This window comes from Anopheles stephensi, chromosome 2 (genome assembly GCF_013141755.1).
Source record: "Anopheles stephensi strain Indian chromosome 2, UCI_ANSTEP_V1.0, whole genome shotgun sequence".
NCBI classification, from domain to species: domain Eukaryota; kingdom Metazoa; phylum Arthropoda; class Insecta; order Diptera; family Culicidae; genus Anopheles; species Anopheles stephensi.
The window spans coordinates 48,492,272-48,508,959 of NC_050202.1; the positions used below are offsets into that span (position 1 = coordinate 48,492,272).

General features: G+C 43.6%; 2 protein-coding genes across 10 annotated transcripts in view; one reads left to right on the forward strand and one right to left on the reverse strand.

The window, feature by feature from the left end:
* Positions 1 to 577: 577 nt before the first annotated feature.
* LOC118508335 (UDP-glucosyltransferase 2-like) overlaps positions 578 to 16,688 on the reverse strand; it is a 41,998-nt gene continuing 25,887 nt past the window's right edge. For 6 of the 9 annotated variants that reach the window (XM_036048009.1, XM_036048004.1, XM_036048006.1 and 3 more), the window contains 6 exons: positions 13,465 to 13,634; positions 10,060 to 10,243; positions 3,973 to 4,269; positions 1,824 to 2,488; positions 1,622 to 1,744; positions 1,397 to 1,523 (listed from right to left, as the gene is read on the reverse strand). In XM_036048009.1, coding sequence (XP_035903902.1) covers positions 1,397 to 1,523; positions 1,622 to 1,744; positions 1,824 to 2,488; positions 3,973 to 4,269; positions 10,060 to 10,243; positions 13,465 to 13,604 — 1,536 coding nt within the window. In that variant the 5' untranslated portion in view covers positions 13,605 to 13,634. Of the gene's footprint in view, positions 1,524 to 1,621; positions 1,745 to 1,823; positions 2,489 to 3,972; positions 4,270 to 10,059; positions 10,244 to 13,464; positions 13,635 to 13,710; positions 13,823 to 16,688 lie in introns of those variants that run through there. The other 3 variants (XM_036048012.1, XM_036048011.1, XM_036048010.1) reach the window with 3 other exon arrangements.
* On the forward strand, positions 9,183 to 9,728 carry LOC118508336 (chymotrypsin-elastase inhibitor ixodidin-like). Its single transcript, XM_036048013.1, has 2 exons — positions 9,183 to 9,375; positions 9,449 to 9,728. Exons 1-2 carry the CDS (start codon positions 9,258 to 9,260, stop codon positions 9,652 to 9,654), a joined length of 324 nt encoding a protein of 107 aa, XP_035903906.1. The 5' UTR covers positions 9,183 to 9,257; the 3' UTR covers positions 9,655 to 9,728.

Sequence of the window (16,688 nt, forward strand, 5' to 3'; positions counted from 1 at the left end):
GAAACACACTAGAAGTGATAGCTGCATTGTTGCAAAATGGCACTGTTTTGTCACTGAATGACCTCGAAGTGATAAGATTTTCCCTTGAGCTTATATGTTTTGTTTGGTGGTTTAAAAGACGATCGTCAGTGTTGTACGAGCTAAGCTACTTCACCTGTGTAAATGCAAACTGATCGCACAGTTTGTAGCATTTTTCATTTGTCACACGATGTTTACATATACACACAGATACAATCGTTTCCAGAAAAGGAAATATTTCAGTTTTGGTTGAATAACTCAAAACAAATGTAAAACCGCATTGTAATGGAGCCTCATTAATATTATAGCAAATGTATTACCACATGCGCCTAGCAGGTATGCAATCCAATGTATGAAATCGTACAATGGCATTTCGGCGCAGGGGATTTCGGTTCATCAGGGAAGCAACGGTCAAGATACAAATAATTTAAACTACTGTTGTTTAATTGAAATTAAACCACAAAAAAAAGCATAAAAAAGGAAAACAATTAGTAAAACATTCAGCTCTGTTTCTTGCCGTTCTTGCGTCACAATAATTTATTAAAGCAATAGTCTCGTCACTGTAGTTACAAGCACTGTGTATTTACAAAGGAAGGTTGGTAGGTTCAATTTACAAAGTGATTGTTTTGTTGCGCGTTTTGTAGGAGAAGAAAAGAAAACAAAGCTAACAAAGAAGACAAAAACACATAAACCCTCCCGTTAACTATCTTAAAAACACACTGTTTCCCCCCGCTTTTTTATTAAATTGTTTCATAATACCAGATTTAGGTTTTACTGTTCAACGAAACACTTGGTTCCCCTTTAGTGTGGCCTAAGTGTGTACCCATACCAATAAATACAGATTCTAACAGCTGTTACACTGTTCCGAAAACGTTGCGTTCGATAATAAATCGCAATAAAATACTATTAACATTACGTGTTCTGATGCGCCGATGCAAGGTCCATTTCTCGTACCAATCTCTATCACAACTAAACTGTGTTCACAGTTGGATTGCTTTTTGGGGTGTCCCTTTTTCGCTATTGATTGCTTCTTGCACCACACCGTTAACGATTCTAAGCGTGCCTATTGTTTCACTATACCCAGGCTCTTGGTAGAGCTTTGGTGAAAAGTTCGGTTGCTCTAGCAAAACATAAATAAACATATCACATTTATTAATTCGAGAGCATAGCATATCCATTTTTGGGGATCTCTTCCCTTCCAAATATTGCACACATGTTGCTGAAACAATCGTCTTGATTTCACCATCACCATCGTTGATTTAAAATTGCATTGAGTTTTTTTTGTTTACTCGTCCGCTGCCCGTCTGCGCTCTCGCAGCCCAGTGTACGATGTCTAGTAATAAGTTAGTTTGCTTCTTGGAGCTGCTGTCTGCCCCGTTCAGTGGAGCTTTTCCTTGCCCAGTTGAACTATCCGAGGGTTCAGATAGAGCCGGGTCAACGTTCGCATTAGGTAGACGGAGGCAGCGAAGAACAGCATCTGATCCAGACAGTAGTACTGCAGGAAGCTAGAAGAAGCGTGCAAGAGAAAAAAAAGGAAGGATTAATCGTTTTTGAACACCGCAAACATCGTTAGACGAGAGGATTGTTTTTTTGGATGCCTTACTTTAGATTACGGGCCGGTGACTGCAAATGGTAGGCACCGTTGTGACGTATCACGTACTCCGTCCAGTAGATGGCCGTCTCGAGTGGGGTAGATCTTTGGTCTTTCAGCAGAATCTGTCGTCGTCTGAAAAACAGCCGGGGGTTAAGAACGAGCAGGATAGAATCAACTCTTGAGCAATGCTTTCATTAGCAAAACCACTTACTTCGCTTCCCGCCGGTACCGCGGATCGTGGATAACCTTGTGGATGGCGCGTATCAACTTGTCGCTCGTTATCGTTGCGAGCTCGAGCCGGAGCGCATACCCGTCGGTGACGGCTTTCGCTGCATTCGCGTCATGGTCACAGAACACGGGCATCGTGACGATCGGCACACCGTGGTACACCGTCTCGAACATACTGAGCAATCCGCCGTGCGTAACGAACGCACGCAACTTCCGATGTCCAAGGATGTCCTGCTGGGGCAACCAGCGTGCGATTCGCACATTCGCCGGCAGATCGGTAAGCAGGGCTGGGCTTGCTTCGTACTTCCAGAGCACTCGGTACGGTAGGCGAGCGAACGTTTGGACGAGCAGTTTGCGCAGATGGTCCGGCATGTTGGCCGCCTTTACGGAGGAACCCATCGAGACGTAGATGAAACCCGACTCGCCCGCACCGGCAATAAAGTCTTCCAAATCTTTCGGCAGTGCTGAGGCCGGTTTGCAGTGGATGCAAGCAATTTCGGCAACGTTGGGTAGTAGCGGCCGGGGATAGGTAACGCTTGCCTGTCCGTTCTGCAGTATGAAGCTTACGTTACGCCCAAGGCTCCAGATGTTTGGCACATCGGAACCAAGATGGCGGCGTACCATGTGCTGGAGGTAAAGCATCGAGGGCTAGTAGGAAGAGATGGAAAAAGCGATAATTGTTTAATATTGTGTTACTTCCCGGAAAGCCGGGTTTGTTTGCTCCGGTTCAATAGATTTCGTGAAAAGCTGTTGCGAAATTGATTCGCTGTATTTTCGCACATCGTCTCGTCTCGGCGATGAGTTCACGGGATGGGCAAACAAACTTCTAATGCAAAGCTGTGCACACCACAAGCGCTGATGATAAACACAACCGGCACTCGGAGCTGATAGTTGGCCGATTTTCTTATCCTTGACCCGCGCGTCACGAACTGGTCAAGATAGCAAGTCGGGACGGGCCGTTCAGCGTTGGCGGCGACATTTAGCTGGCAAGGTGTCAGGGTTACCGGGTATGCAAGTTGTGACGCTGATAGCTAGCTGCAGGGATGACGAACATGGTAATTGCACACGAAAGATGTTTTGTGCCCGCCAGCTCCAAAACTAGACCAAGACTAGCCAGCTACTTATGCGAGACGTGTGTCACTGAAGTGTGCCTCCGAGATGTGTGCGTGCACATTAGGATGTCCCCCCCAGACTGGTGGGGCTCCTGTGTTGTAGATTTACGCTAGTTACGGTCTACACACCTTTCCAAACACGCACATCCAAGGGCGATGCTGTAAAGCGTCAGCAAACAGCCGTCGATGCTGGGCTTACGAACGAACATCAAACCATTTGCTCTGGTTCGTCCTCGGTCGACTAGCGCAAACGTTGTTCTAGGAATTTCCACACCGCTATGTGCGCGTAATATTTTCATCCACAGTTGACATCAAACGTCCCCAGCAAAACCAATAATTCTATCAATGTGGTGAAAAGTATCAATCTAATAAACTAGACCACATACCGCAACGCTCATTAGTGCGTCCTAATCCTTCTCATTTAGACGAGCCGGGTTGAGCGCGCTTTTTCCGGCGTGGGGGTTCATAATTCAGATATTCATGATGATGATCACCTTTGACGGTATGCTAGCGGATGCCCGCGGATTGCTTATTAATAGAACGTTATTATTTAGCCTGAGACTGGGATTGGGTTGGGTGTAAAGTTTCGCTGGACCCGGATTCGCGGGCTATTGTGGAGGAAGCATTAACGAGACCGGGGGAGGAAAGCTGATCCATTAACGCTCCAATCGTGTCGATCTGGCATAATTAGTGAAGTAATTATCTGACGACTGACCTGTGTAACCTGATGCCCGGTTTTTAAGGTAACGGGCACTCAACTATGCTCCTAGCTCAAAAGTCCGCATCGGCGGTCGACTTAGATTGGGAATGGAATGGGTTTAGTGAGGCTCAATCATTAAATGATGTTAAATTGATGAATTGGATATCAATTTTAGGGACGAGTTACAACAGGCATTAACTAAAATTTTTTACGGAGGATGTCCTAAGTTGTGTCCAAAAAAAAGTGAAGTAATTAAATTAAGACGTTCAACTTTCTCGGCGAACTATTGAGCAACTTTGAGGATAAATGGTCATACTTACCGTGTACACGGCATCGGCAATCAGCGTGTGGAATGTGTTGGACAACCGCTCGAAGAAGTCCATGTCATCCGTAGCCGGCCGGTAGAAGACGGGTGTGGTCGAGTACGGTACCGGATTTCCTGCCCAAGACATCGACCCGGTGTAGAAGCCAACCGTGTTGATGTACATGAACGGTACGCCGAGCCGATAGACCAGCCCGAGCGCACATTCCGGGAATGCTCCGTCCAGGATCATTAGGTCAAACTTGCGCCCCAACAGGTCCATCGTTTCCTTGTCTTCCAGCGTTGCATCGCACACCTACACCGAAGAGAACCAGCGAAGAAAGTGAGATGAGAGTTTTTCCAACTTGTCGATTGCTTCTTTACGTAACTGGACAGCAGGACAACCATCGAGACAGAAAAACGAAAAAAAAAAGCCTGACGTCAATCGTTTCGGCTAAATCAAACACGATATTCATCCACACACAGAGTGGCCGGTGTGAGCCGAAATAATGAACCGCGACCGGTGTAACTAAGGGGGAGATGAGACACCAGGACAAGCGAACATGAACCTTTGCTTAACGAAGAAGTATCCTGCACCGTCTACTAACGAGGATTATGAAACAATGTTTCTAAAGTGCGAGAATCGCATTCGGTACGAATTTGGTGCACACGTGGCAGGGAACTCGAAGCTGGTCACTCGAGCCCAAAGACTCGATCTCATCCCTTCATCACACACAGCGTCAGAAGCGCTAGAATCCCTAGGCTAGGTTTTTACTTTTCGCCAGCGTGTCCAAAATAATGTTCGGGTTATACTTTGGCATCCACTTAACGATGATACTTGTGCGATGAGGATGATGATGGGGATGGTGTGTGTTGCGTTCGACCTCATCCCATGCTATGCGAAATCCTGGTCCCGGTCCCGGAAGGCATGGATGAAGAATGTGTGTTTGTGTGTGTTCTTATTAAAATTTCAGATATTCCCGCACTAGTGGTAGCATCGTTCAACCTCTCCACACGATTGTGGGTTTTACTGGGGTGGCCTTGTTTGGGTGTCATGATTTTATCAGCAAAGAATAGGAACATAACAGGAGAGTAAAATATTTACAATTTAGACCGTAAATTTCCTACAAGTTCAATATATGATGTAAAGACTGAGAAGATTAAAGGCAAAGTTATATCTCTCAAGATGAATAAACTGTTTCTATATAAAATGCATAATTAAACTCCAGCTTCAGCTGTTGGGGATGCTTCAAACTGCATAGATGTGCCTGAAACACTGCAATTTAAAACAGAGCTCAAACATGTCCTAGAATCGTTGTAACATATGGCTTTAAGCTCTCTTTCTCCTCTCTCTCTCTCTCTCTTTCTCTCGGTCTAATGTTTGTTGACACCACAGCCAAAAAACGACACAATAATTCACTTGGCGTTAAGCAGGTGCAGTGCAGCAGCTGCTGGTGGTATGTACTACATCGAATGGCGCCAGAACGATTTATCGACACTTTGCAACACTGTTGACTGTTTGTGACCATGTGCAAATATCTGGATTTTGGAGGATTTTTCATACAGTGCACAGTTAGAAATTGCTGCTGCTACTGCTGGTGGTGCTCTTATCAGCTAATGCCCTTGTTTACGCCGAACTTCAGTTGAAAGTGTGTCCGTCAGCCATTGCTGAAGGTTTCACGAATTACATGTTGCTCTCCGATTTGGTATCCTCAGCATGTCACTTTCTATCTCAAAACTGTCCCAAAAGTTCACAGAGTTTGTAGTTTGCGTTTGGCCAATGTTTCTATCACGTTTTTCGATTACAGATTTACAAGGAAAAATAAAGAAAAGATAATATTGTTTTCTATTTGGATAGCTATTTGCGCCAGTAGCAGTCCTTGCTCAGTTGATTACTTTCAGTAATGTTCTTTTTTATAAAATGAAGTAATATATGATGCTGTATTTTTGGATTCAAACAGTTAAACCTCTTACTGCCCAGGAGTTCAAAAACTGGATCCACATGGCATGAAACGGTGGCATGAGTACTAATCCACCTAGTTATGTCTCTAAACAAGAGGGATATGCATAAGTTTGGTTTGAACTTCTTTGCTGGACGAGATACCTTACGAATGAATATTTCATACGCATGGAAGATACTGTATCAAAAACAACGAATTATTTATTAAACAGAATCGGAAGGTTCCTTTCTTTAAAATCAATCGAAAAAAAGTTGTCATAATAAATTATCATATTTGTGTTACTATTACTATAACCCGGGACCTCTTCACACGGCAGGGCAAGGGTTGAAATCCCATCCAGGAAAGGAAAAAGAAGAAGAAATTATTAATCCAGCAACGGTGTCACTGGGTGCGGCACTGGAATGTGAACCAGAATCTGGTTGATTCTGGCCAGATTCGATTTTAACGAAATAATTTATTTCATCAAACTTTGCATCCAGAAACTTTGATTGTTTAGCACCACTTGCTGGATTTATGTGACTTAGACGTCTATAACAAACAATTAGCTGAACAGAGCCTATGAAACACAATGATAGATATGCCCATGCTGTTGCACGCGGCACCACAATAATGTCTGAAAAGCCAGATCGAATCTTACTTAAAAACGATGAATGTTGATCGTTAAGAATTATGTTCCAAAGTACTGACTAATAAATTTTATATAAAAGAGCTCCTTCGAAGCATCAGGTAGCTGGTGCACTATATGGGAACGTTTAATGTTGTAGCTTCGAATGGAATTTCTACGTTTAAGTGCCAAAATATGTTTGAAGTTGTAACTCATTTATAATTTAAAAGTCATCTACAAACGTTTTATCAGAAATTTGGGGTATTTAGAAACATTTTGGAATGGTTACACATAAAAAAATCGCAGTTCATTTTTTCGGATTTATTCATTCCCAGCTTTGTGTACTTGTTGACGACATCTCTTCTTCTTCCTTGGCACTACAACCTCGAGAGGTCTCGGCCTGCCATTTATGGCGTTCTGTGACTTAAATTTACCCGTAGAAAAGTAGTCAGCCTTACGTACGGGGAGGCGGTCTGGAAGGACTTGCTGATGACACAACACTGACTCAAAATTACACTGTTCAATCATCACGTTAGTTTTAGAGAAAAAAACACTTTTCAAAAACGGAGTACTTTGTGTATACAATTTCATACGCCAGGCAGTAACTCATTACTGCCAGACATAGAGAAGAAAAAGATAAAGAGAAAAATTAAAATAGTATAATAGATCGAAAAAAGGGGGTCAATAAATTAATCGGAAACTTTATGGAGCGACGTGCAGTTTGTATTTTACTTCGCACATTATGGTAAGTAAACAAAAACCATATACATACAGTAGGATATAAAGTATTGTAACAAAAAAGCTCGAGTGATTTCTAACGATTGACGCGACTTAGCAGCCATAGCCCAGACAAACCTGATTCTTCTTTAACTTGAAACAGTATCAAAACAGGTCTTCCGGAGAAAAAGTTCTCTTTCCTAATTAAAATCTAGTAACAGGTCTAATTCATTCTAATACCCCTGTAGCACTGCATCACAATTAGGTTGCTTTTATTTATAAACTTAATCGCAAGTAGAACTGTAGCTGAAAGCGACCATCGGATCGGACCCGTAGTGTAATGCAAAGTTACAGAAAAGTGAGACAAGTTCCACCTTCGCCTGAACTGTTGTTCGTTCGCTCTTATCCATCGGAGAGTTTCGCAACTTTAACTTCAACTTTCCGTGTGACGTTGCTCCAGCTTCTTTTCCAAAGTCGGCTAAACTTGGCTAGGATTTCAAGTGCTGCTAGCCATTTTATCCAGTAATCTAGGATAGAGTTTATGCCGTGCATGCTTTCTATTGGCCTACTTGAACTTGGTGTTGGTTTTGCAAAGTTCGTTCCCTGGAACATATGGGGAAGAGTCACGTTTTTATAGCACAACTGTAATGAGCAAAGAGAGATATAAAAGCACGAAATGCTATCTGTTTATCTCACATTAAGAAGCTATCTTTATTATGTATGTTACTGTTCATTGTACTCCAGAATAGAGTATACAGCAAGAGAATTTCTATTTAATCACGTGCTCGTGTGCTCGCTCGTGTGTTCCAACTTGTCAAAACTGTTCCAATAACCGATACTTCGCTGCGTTCTCGTACACCGTCCGATTGAGAAATCACTTCATTTGAACTACAACAGAACAGTTTTATTGTGTAACCTTTCTCCAACACGGCTGGGCTCGGGGATGAATTCAATAAATAGACGACATTCGACGAACCGCGTCCGAGTGAAGCATAGTGCAGACGATAGTGAACTGAAGCTGCAGCTTTCTCTTTGTCCAAGACAATACTTCTAACGGAGACAATACGTATTAAGGTGATCAGACCGAATTTCTAACGAAATGAGGCTTTTGATGCTTTGGCTCGGTGTTGCATCGCTCGCAGCAATAATTGGATGTTCTGATGCTCAAGAAACGAAGCAAAGCGTTCCGGAGCGCAACGATACGAGCGTCGGCAACGATGACAATCATCCCGAAGAGGACAGCTGTACACCAACAAGTGAGTGGAAATCATAACACAATTGGGATAGAAAATGGTGGACTGCCATTTTTCTCGGAATCAAATAAACCATCAAATATTGTTAGCACCTACAACGCAAACCCCTGAGAACCATTCCTAACAACTTCCTTGTATCTTTCCTTGAACGCGTTTCAGAGCAATGTGGAGTGGACGAAGTGTTCAAATGCTGTGGACCCTGCTACCAGCTAACCTGCTACGGTTCCGTGATCGACTGTGCCGGCCACTGCTTCGCGGAGTGTTACTGCGTGGAAAGCTTCGTGCGGGAATATCCCGCCGGCCGTTGCATTCCGGAGCAGCTATGCCAGCGGCCCGTACTGCCGATCCTGTCCGATGATGATGACGATGAAAGCTTTTAATAAACCGTAGACCGTATTCTACTCTCAGTAATCGACGGGTAATTCGGGACTTGCAAACACCTAATTTTAAGCCTCCACCAAGTTCAAACACACGGCCACACCTTTCTATGCACGTGTCGTCATAATTTGTGGGTCGTCGCGTCTGGGGAGTGACGGGATGGTGAGCTGCCCCGCCGATGATGAGCAACACCTTCTGGAAAAAAGGTGTCAGTTCCAGTGGCGGTTTGTTGGCACAGTTGGCACAAGGGAAGACAAAGCCGTTCGCCGTCTGTGGAGCGTGGCTATAAAATTCATGTATGTGCGACAATGAAGCCTTGTGAGTTGTTTCGCGTGGTCAAAGTGTGTTCCGAAGCTGAGCTTGAAAGGAAAGATTTCACCCGTTCTCCACCATGAAGTGCGTTGCTGTTGCGGTTTTGTTCGGCGTGGTGTTGCTGGCCGGTGCCGCATTTGCAGACGAATCGGAAGAAATCTCCGTCGAGCAGTCGGTTGAGGCAAACTGTGAAGTTGGTAAGTTAATGGTGGGCACGCCTATCGATTGGTCGTCGGAAGCCTAACTATTCGCCTACTTCTCTCTTGGTAGAAAAATGTAACGGACAGTACGAAGAGTTTAGGTGCTGTGGAATGTGCTACCAGGACACGTGCATCACCAACAAGATAGATTGCGAAAATAAATGCACCAAAGGATGCTACTGCATTAAGGGATTCATCCGTGAGTACGAGGGTGGCAAATGCATGCCGCAGCGCCTGTGCCAATCGTACCTTCGCAGCGGATTCAGCAGCGGCTAGGTGTGAAATCTTGAAGTATGCCATTGTGAATGTGTACCAATAAGTTTCCGAAATACAGCAGCTTAACAAACTAACAATTTCGAGTGGGATTCTTTGCTCTTAGTTGCTGCTAGTCAGCTTTAAGGCAGACGATACATTTTAAGGAGAGGTAGACTAGTTTCTACTAGTTTTGAGCGCATCTACCAGCCGTAACATCACTGAATAAATAGCTTTTGTGAGTCATTCGATTAGCTGCCACAAAGCTTCAACAGGCTGTGTAAACTTTCAAGATATCTGCTCGGCTATAGAAATGAGGTCACAGTCAGTCAATGGAATGTTCTTCTTAATCGAGAAAAGAATCACACATCACACGCTCACATTGTAGCGGAGATTCCTCCACTATCCTGCGTCCGGAAAACCACTTACCTGCCACGAATATCGGAAAGCATCCCACAGCGATAGCGGCATATCACCTCGCATCCGTGCCCCGAGCAGATCCCAGTTCGTGTAGTTCCGGATGTACTCCACCAGCCCGGACGGTGTTATCTCCTGCAGCCCGTGCAGCGTAAAGTCAGCCGGAAAACCATTCAGAAACGTTATATTATGACCGCTGGGGAAGAGGAGGCAAGAATAACAAAAATTGAAAATCAGAATGAGCTACTCGCAGGCAGCATGAAACAGTTGGCTAAGCACTTTGTCTGTGCTCCGTTTTTACGTAGCGCAAAGATGCAGCTGTTTGTCGATAATTACTTGCTATAAATTGAGGGTATCTTTCGAGGTAAGCAGCTCTTTTCTAAGCACTTCTTAAAATATTTGTAATCAAAGTTTAGGCGAATGTTATTTCAGATTGATAACAACGCACTTAACGCTAGCTTGCCTCCTTTGATTGGCGGATCTATTCGAATTGGCGATGACGTAAATATGAGGTTCAGATTTAGTTTCAGCTGTAAACATAACTTCGAACCTATCAGCGCAATCAATAAGAAACCTGCTTATGACGAAGTTTAAAATACACTCATACTCGTCGATATCGATAATTATACTACAGGAGTATTTGGAGGATATTTCCCTACGCGACCTGACCGATCGCAAGCTTTCCGTTCGTAAATTCGTCACCAATAACGCAATTCGAAATGGCAAAGCATGAAAAAAAGTTCCGTCTGAACCGAGTGTTAGAGCCAAGCACAAGAGTTACATCAATCGTGAAGAGAAGTTATAAAGTTTAAGAGAAAAACTATCAAAGCTCAAGTCATTTCTGGGCTATGTGTAGAATGTGATGGAATATTTTTAGGTACAAGCGATTTTGAGTCAGTTGGGTCTCTTTCATTTTTTATCTGTATAATTATACCTGTGTTTCTTTACATTACAATAACATTGAGAGAGAGATTAAGTACTGGCAAGAAACTAAGTTAAATTTATTGGGCAATAGGAATAGGAAGGATTAAAAATGAGTATGAGCTGTTTAAGGTAACTCAAGCCACTACACCTCGGTTAAATTTGCCCCTCGGTAAGTTGTATGTTGATAACTCAGAACTTCTTACCATGTATGCTTCAGATTGTACTTTTTTTTTTTTTTTTTTTTATTCATAAAGAACGGCCTGGCCGTATTGCTTTCAGATTGTACTTACTATAGTCTAATTTACTATATGGAAGAATTTTCAATTCATGTCTTCCTAAGCTATTACAAATTTCATAAATTTTAAGTTTTAAGTTTTCATAATAATTCTTTTCTTTTCATGTAACTGCACTTTTCTCGAGAATCTTAGAAGCTTTTTGCTATCCCTTCCCGTCTGGGGACTTGATATTGCCAATATTGTCGTCTAACTTACACAACATTTTAATGTGTAGTTCCCGTGAAATTTCGTTAGAAGATTTCGATCTTTGGTCTTTTACTGTAGATAGATGTGTTTTGTAGATTTGGCAAGCAAGATGTGGAAATTTTGAGGGATCCCAATTTATTTGATAAATCCTGTAGCCATTTTTGATGCCAAGCATTAGCTGGCTCGCAGTTGCACCTTTTCATTGGGTCCCTGCTTCCTTCAGTCTTCAATGGTGAGCCTCTTTCATTGCCCTTATTTATGGTAGAACTGAATTTTGTTTGGGAAGACTTGATTCGTCTTCTGAACTGGAACAAAATATTGGCGACTTAACTATACCGGATTTTGTTAATGACCTAGCAATGTTCTGAATGTTTCTGAACTCTGCTAATAATGAAATGAATAATCTTTTTTATAGAATAAGATTTTTTTGCTCTTCTTAGCCACGCCTGAGGTGACGTTGGTTGGATAGGTCAGTGATTCTTTGAATTATTAGATTTCATTAAGACTGTACTTAAGAGAACGCAATCTATTGGTAGAACTGATCAATTTTCGAAACATTTCAACCTTCAGGCTTCCAGGCTTCAAAAATAGATGCTCTAAAATATTTTCCAGTCCAGGTATCCTTATATCAAGCAGTATTGAGAAAGTAGGGCAGAGTCCAGTTTTACCTGTTTTCCATTTTTACAGTCCTGAACATCTTAAGCAGTGTTCAGAAATGTCTGGAGGATTCTACTTCTTATCTCGCACTACAACTTCGAGCGGTCTAGGCATGCCATTCCGTGACTTCATTTTGCTCCTAGCTGTATAGTCAGTGTGCTGTATAGTCATCACGCAGGACTCGGCAGGACCGGGGTTTGAATCCCATCCAGACCAGCCTCCGCACTACTTTGCTACGAGTAAAACCAAGTCACAGGTTAAAGGTTTTAGTGCCAAGGAAGAAGAGAAGAATAGTCAGTTCTGTGTATGGGGAGACGGTCTGGATGGGATTTGATTCCCGGTCCGGCCTTGAGAAGACCGGCGCCGCTATCGGATCATTACAACTAGCTCTGGAGAATCGCCAGCTTTAGTACAAGCTCACAATGGGAGGCAACCCACTGGAGATGACCAGATTCCGTAATGAGTTGAAGAGATTCAATAGCCTATTCTTTAAAACCAACTTCAATAGATAAGGAATCTCACAATATGTAACGGGAGCCATTGCAATTTTGAGCTCCGTAGCTTGTTCGTATGAATTAAATTAAATTTAACACTAAAAGTTTGTGGATGTAATGCAAATGTTCAATAATTTCCTTTTCACTTCACTCAATCGCTAATATTGATCCGCACATTAGCATCTCTGGACGGGAATAGTTTGGTGCAAAAAGGGTTCAACAAAAACCTCCGCTAATTGAAACGCTATTCCTCTTCCCCTTACAGCGAACCGTTGATTTGAGGCGAGGCGAGAGAACTTGCACACGGTACACGAGCTTTCGTTTCGTTCTCCGTGAGCAGGTTATGCAATTATCCGCAGCTTTTTTTTTTTTGAAACTTATTTGCACAGTACACTCGAAACGAAAGGCAGCGTAAAGGATTAAACGTTGTTTGATAACGAACGTCGCGGTGCTTTGAGTGAGCGGATGTTTTTTTTGTTTGGTGCCCTTTGCTAGATCGTTAGGGTGAGCCGTGCTGATGCTTACTGGCAGCTTTTCAATTAGCCCTTGAATCTTTGACAGAGCCCGAGTTTGTTTGCCGCGGGAGAACGACAAAAAATAAACCCCGACAAACGTCGATCAAAATTAATTCCACCGTCCACAGCACGTGTCCCGGAAGGACATACAGACAGGCTGCGTACGCTCACTTGATCCAATAATCCAATTGCCGCTTCTGGTGCGGTAATAGTTTTTGTTTTCTGTCTAAAAACTGAGCCCCGATGTCTTTGTGGTGGACGGCTGACAGGTGCATCTCCCGATGCACAGGTAAGCTTCACCTTGTCGGCCAGCTTAACAATGCACCAGAGATTGTTAGTACCTACCGTGGTATGAGACCCTTTGCCAGCTCCAAGAACGGGATCTTGTGGGATTTGGTGCCACCCATCGTGATCATGAGAATGTCGGACCCGGAACAGCATGAGGCGGCCAGCAGTCCCGCCAGCAGCAGGATCCGCAGTGTCATGGCTTTGGCTACAGCTAGCTGATGGTGATTCTGAGGAAGAGGAGCAAAACAAAAAACGGGGAGATTAAATGTTAAACGGATAAGTCATTCGTTAATTGATACATACAGATGCACAAAGTTAGCAGAAGGAGTGTTTGTTTTCTGTTGTGGATGATTTTTAAAAACTAAAATTCCTATCTTTAAATTTGAAACTACAAACCTACGAACGAAGTGTACCAGAACTGTACTGGATGGAAACTGTCCGAAGTACTCTTCAAAAACCCACCAATTAACATGAAGTGGTCAGATTGTTAGTTCAGAACTTGGTTTTCAATTATTTCGTTCCGCATTTGACGATTTAAACGCTTACATCCCATAGTTTTGACCACGATAATAGGGTTCAATTAAAACAAGTCGGTGAGTGGCCGCTTCATCTTTTTCCGACACTTTTTGTAAAATCAAAACCTTTAAAACTTTACTATAAAACCTAATAAATCGTTACTGATTTACCTTCAATACCTTCTTGAGTGGCATCACTGCTTCGGTTTACAAAGCTTCATTTATTAAAGTAAACTCATTGATTAGGGCTACTGTTACGGCAGCTGTTGAACAATTTACTAATTTTGTGATGCGTGTCGATAATGATCCTCGACTTAGAATAGAAATCGTCGTATCATGCTTACGATCAAGCAATTCAAAATGGCTTTTTAATAGCTTTTTAAATTGTCGTAGTTTGCATTCGACTAAATAAATTGTGGACGTACGTTTAAGTTGAAATTATATCAATTTTATCGGAAATAACCCTTGGTTACGTGATACGTGTTTTGTTGTTGAGCAGTTGTGCTCTCACATTTTCATATCAGCTCCTTTCGGTGTTGTTTTAAGTATTGCCTTTTGGAGCTATTTTTATCTCTAATCAGGAGCGGATGATAGTATAAATAAATTAAGCAGTTGATTGAGACCTCGAGCTTTCAAGGGAAGCCGTTTTTATTGACAGAGGTGTAGCTTTGTATAAGCAGGCTGTTCGGGAAGCTTCGATCATTTAAATAGCCCCGAACACCATAGGGTTCGGTTAACATCACATGCCAGGTGAAAGTGGATGGAAAACTATCAGGGCCCTTTGCTACCACCAAGGGCCTGCGCCAGGGAAATGGGCTTGCCTGTCTCCATTACAAACTGGCGCTAGAGAGAGCCATCCGCGACTCGTAGGTGGAAACTTCGGGGACCATTTTCTATAAGTCAATCCAGATCCTGGCATACGCTGATGACATAGACATCATTGGTTTGAGGCTCTCCTATGTAGCAGAAGCTTAACAAAGGATCGAGCGTGCGGCACAACCTCGGGTTGGAGATTAACGAGGCGAAAACCAAAATGATGGCGGCACCACCAGTGGCCCTGCAAACAAACACTGATCCACGCAGGGGTGATGTACATATAGGTAACCGCACCTTCGAAGTCGTCCAAAACTTCACCTATCTGGGATCAAAAGTCAGCACCGACGAACAAAATTGATGTTGAGTTACGCGCACGGGTGCTGGCTGCCAACCGGTCATACTAAAGCCTGAGGAAACTTCTCCACTCTAAATACCTGTCGCGACGTACGAAGCTGGGACTGTACAGAACATTTATAGTCCTAGTACTCACATACGCCTCTGAGACATGGACTCTGTTTAAAACTGACGAAGCCCTCTTAGCCGCGTTCAAGAGGAAGATGCTCAGAGGGATTTTTAGCCCCGTGTGCTCTACGAGATGTACGATGATCTCACCATCGTACAGCGCATTAGACTCGCCAGGTTCCGGTGGGCTGGTCACGTCATGAGAATGACACCGGACGACCCAGCCCGTAAAGTCCTTTTAGGCCGTCCACAAGGACAGAGGAGGCGTTGTAGGCCCAAATTGAGATGGAGTGATGGCGCTGATGCGTCCGCCAGAACGGCCGGGATAACGGATTGGCAGACGGCGGCTCTAAACCGTGAGCGGTATCGAGAATTGTTGCAGCAGGCCAAGACCGCAAAGCGGTTGTAGCGCCTGATAAGTAAGTAAGTAGAACACCATAGGGGCACTCGTATAATGCCTCCTCTTATTCAGAACTCTTATTCAGACCCAGTTAACAGATTCCGCCTGTTAGAGGCCATCAACATTGATTCTGCTCAGGGCTGATACAGGCTAAGGGCTGCCTCAAAGGGGGCTTGATTCACCACCACTGGCTCTGATATTTTAGCTTCTTGCCTTTAACTTCATAGGATCAAGTATCTCGAAATTTGTCCGAATCTTCATGGATTATAAAGCCAGGTGGCATTCATTATCCTCTAGTCCAGCCATGCAGACCTCGTTAACCATGTGCCTTTACTCAATTTATCTCACTGCTTTCCTTTTTTGGTCTTGGTATAATCCTCCTTTATTGGTATAATCTGTATCTCTGTGTGCTTTTTATCGTTGTGTATTGGTTTTACAACCTCCCAGAATTAAGCTCTACGTCACATATTACTAGGTCTATCTGCCCTGTTCTGTTGGATGCTTTTCGAACTTTAAAATATCACCTAGATTTGTTTTATGGTGTGGTAATCTATGGGGCGGTCCGGTGGCCGCCCATAGTGCAGATTTTTGGGTCGGTCCGGTGGCCGAGGCGACAGCGGCGCCGGTCTTCACACGGCAGTGCCGGGGTTCAAATCCCATCCAGACCGCCTCCCCGTACGAAAGGCTGACTACTTTTCTACGGGTAAAATTAAGTCACAGAAAGCCAGCAATGGCAGGCCGAGACCTCTCGAGGTTGTAGTGCCACAGAAGAAGAAGAATCTATGGCACACCTGTTGGCGTTGCAACCACTTGATAAAAGAGCGTCAGCCGCAGCTTCCATCTCATAGCCAATTGTTATTACCAGTAGCTGATTGAACTGCTACATCGATGAACTTTTTGTCATGGAGTTAATCTGCGAACCGGGGCCCGGTGGTAGCTGTGACAGTGGCGCCAGTCTTCATACTGCTAGATGGGAGTTCAAATCCAATTCGGGCCGCTCCCACAAAGTGAGGTCTGACTATCCAACTATGCGGTATCATTAAGTCTAGTAAGTCAGAAATGGCAGGCATGACCTAAGAAGTTTTTAG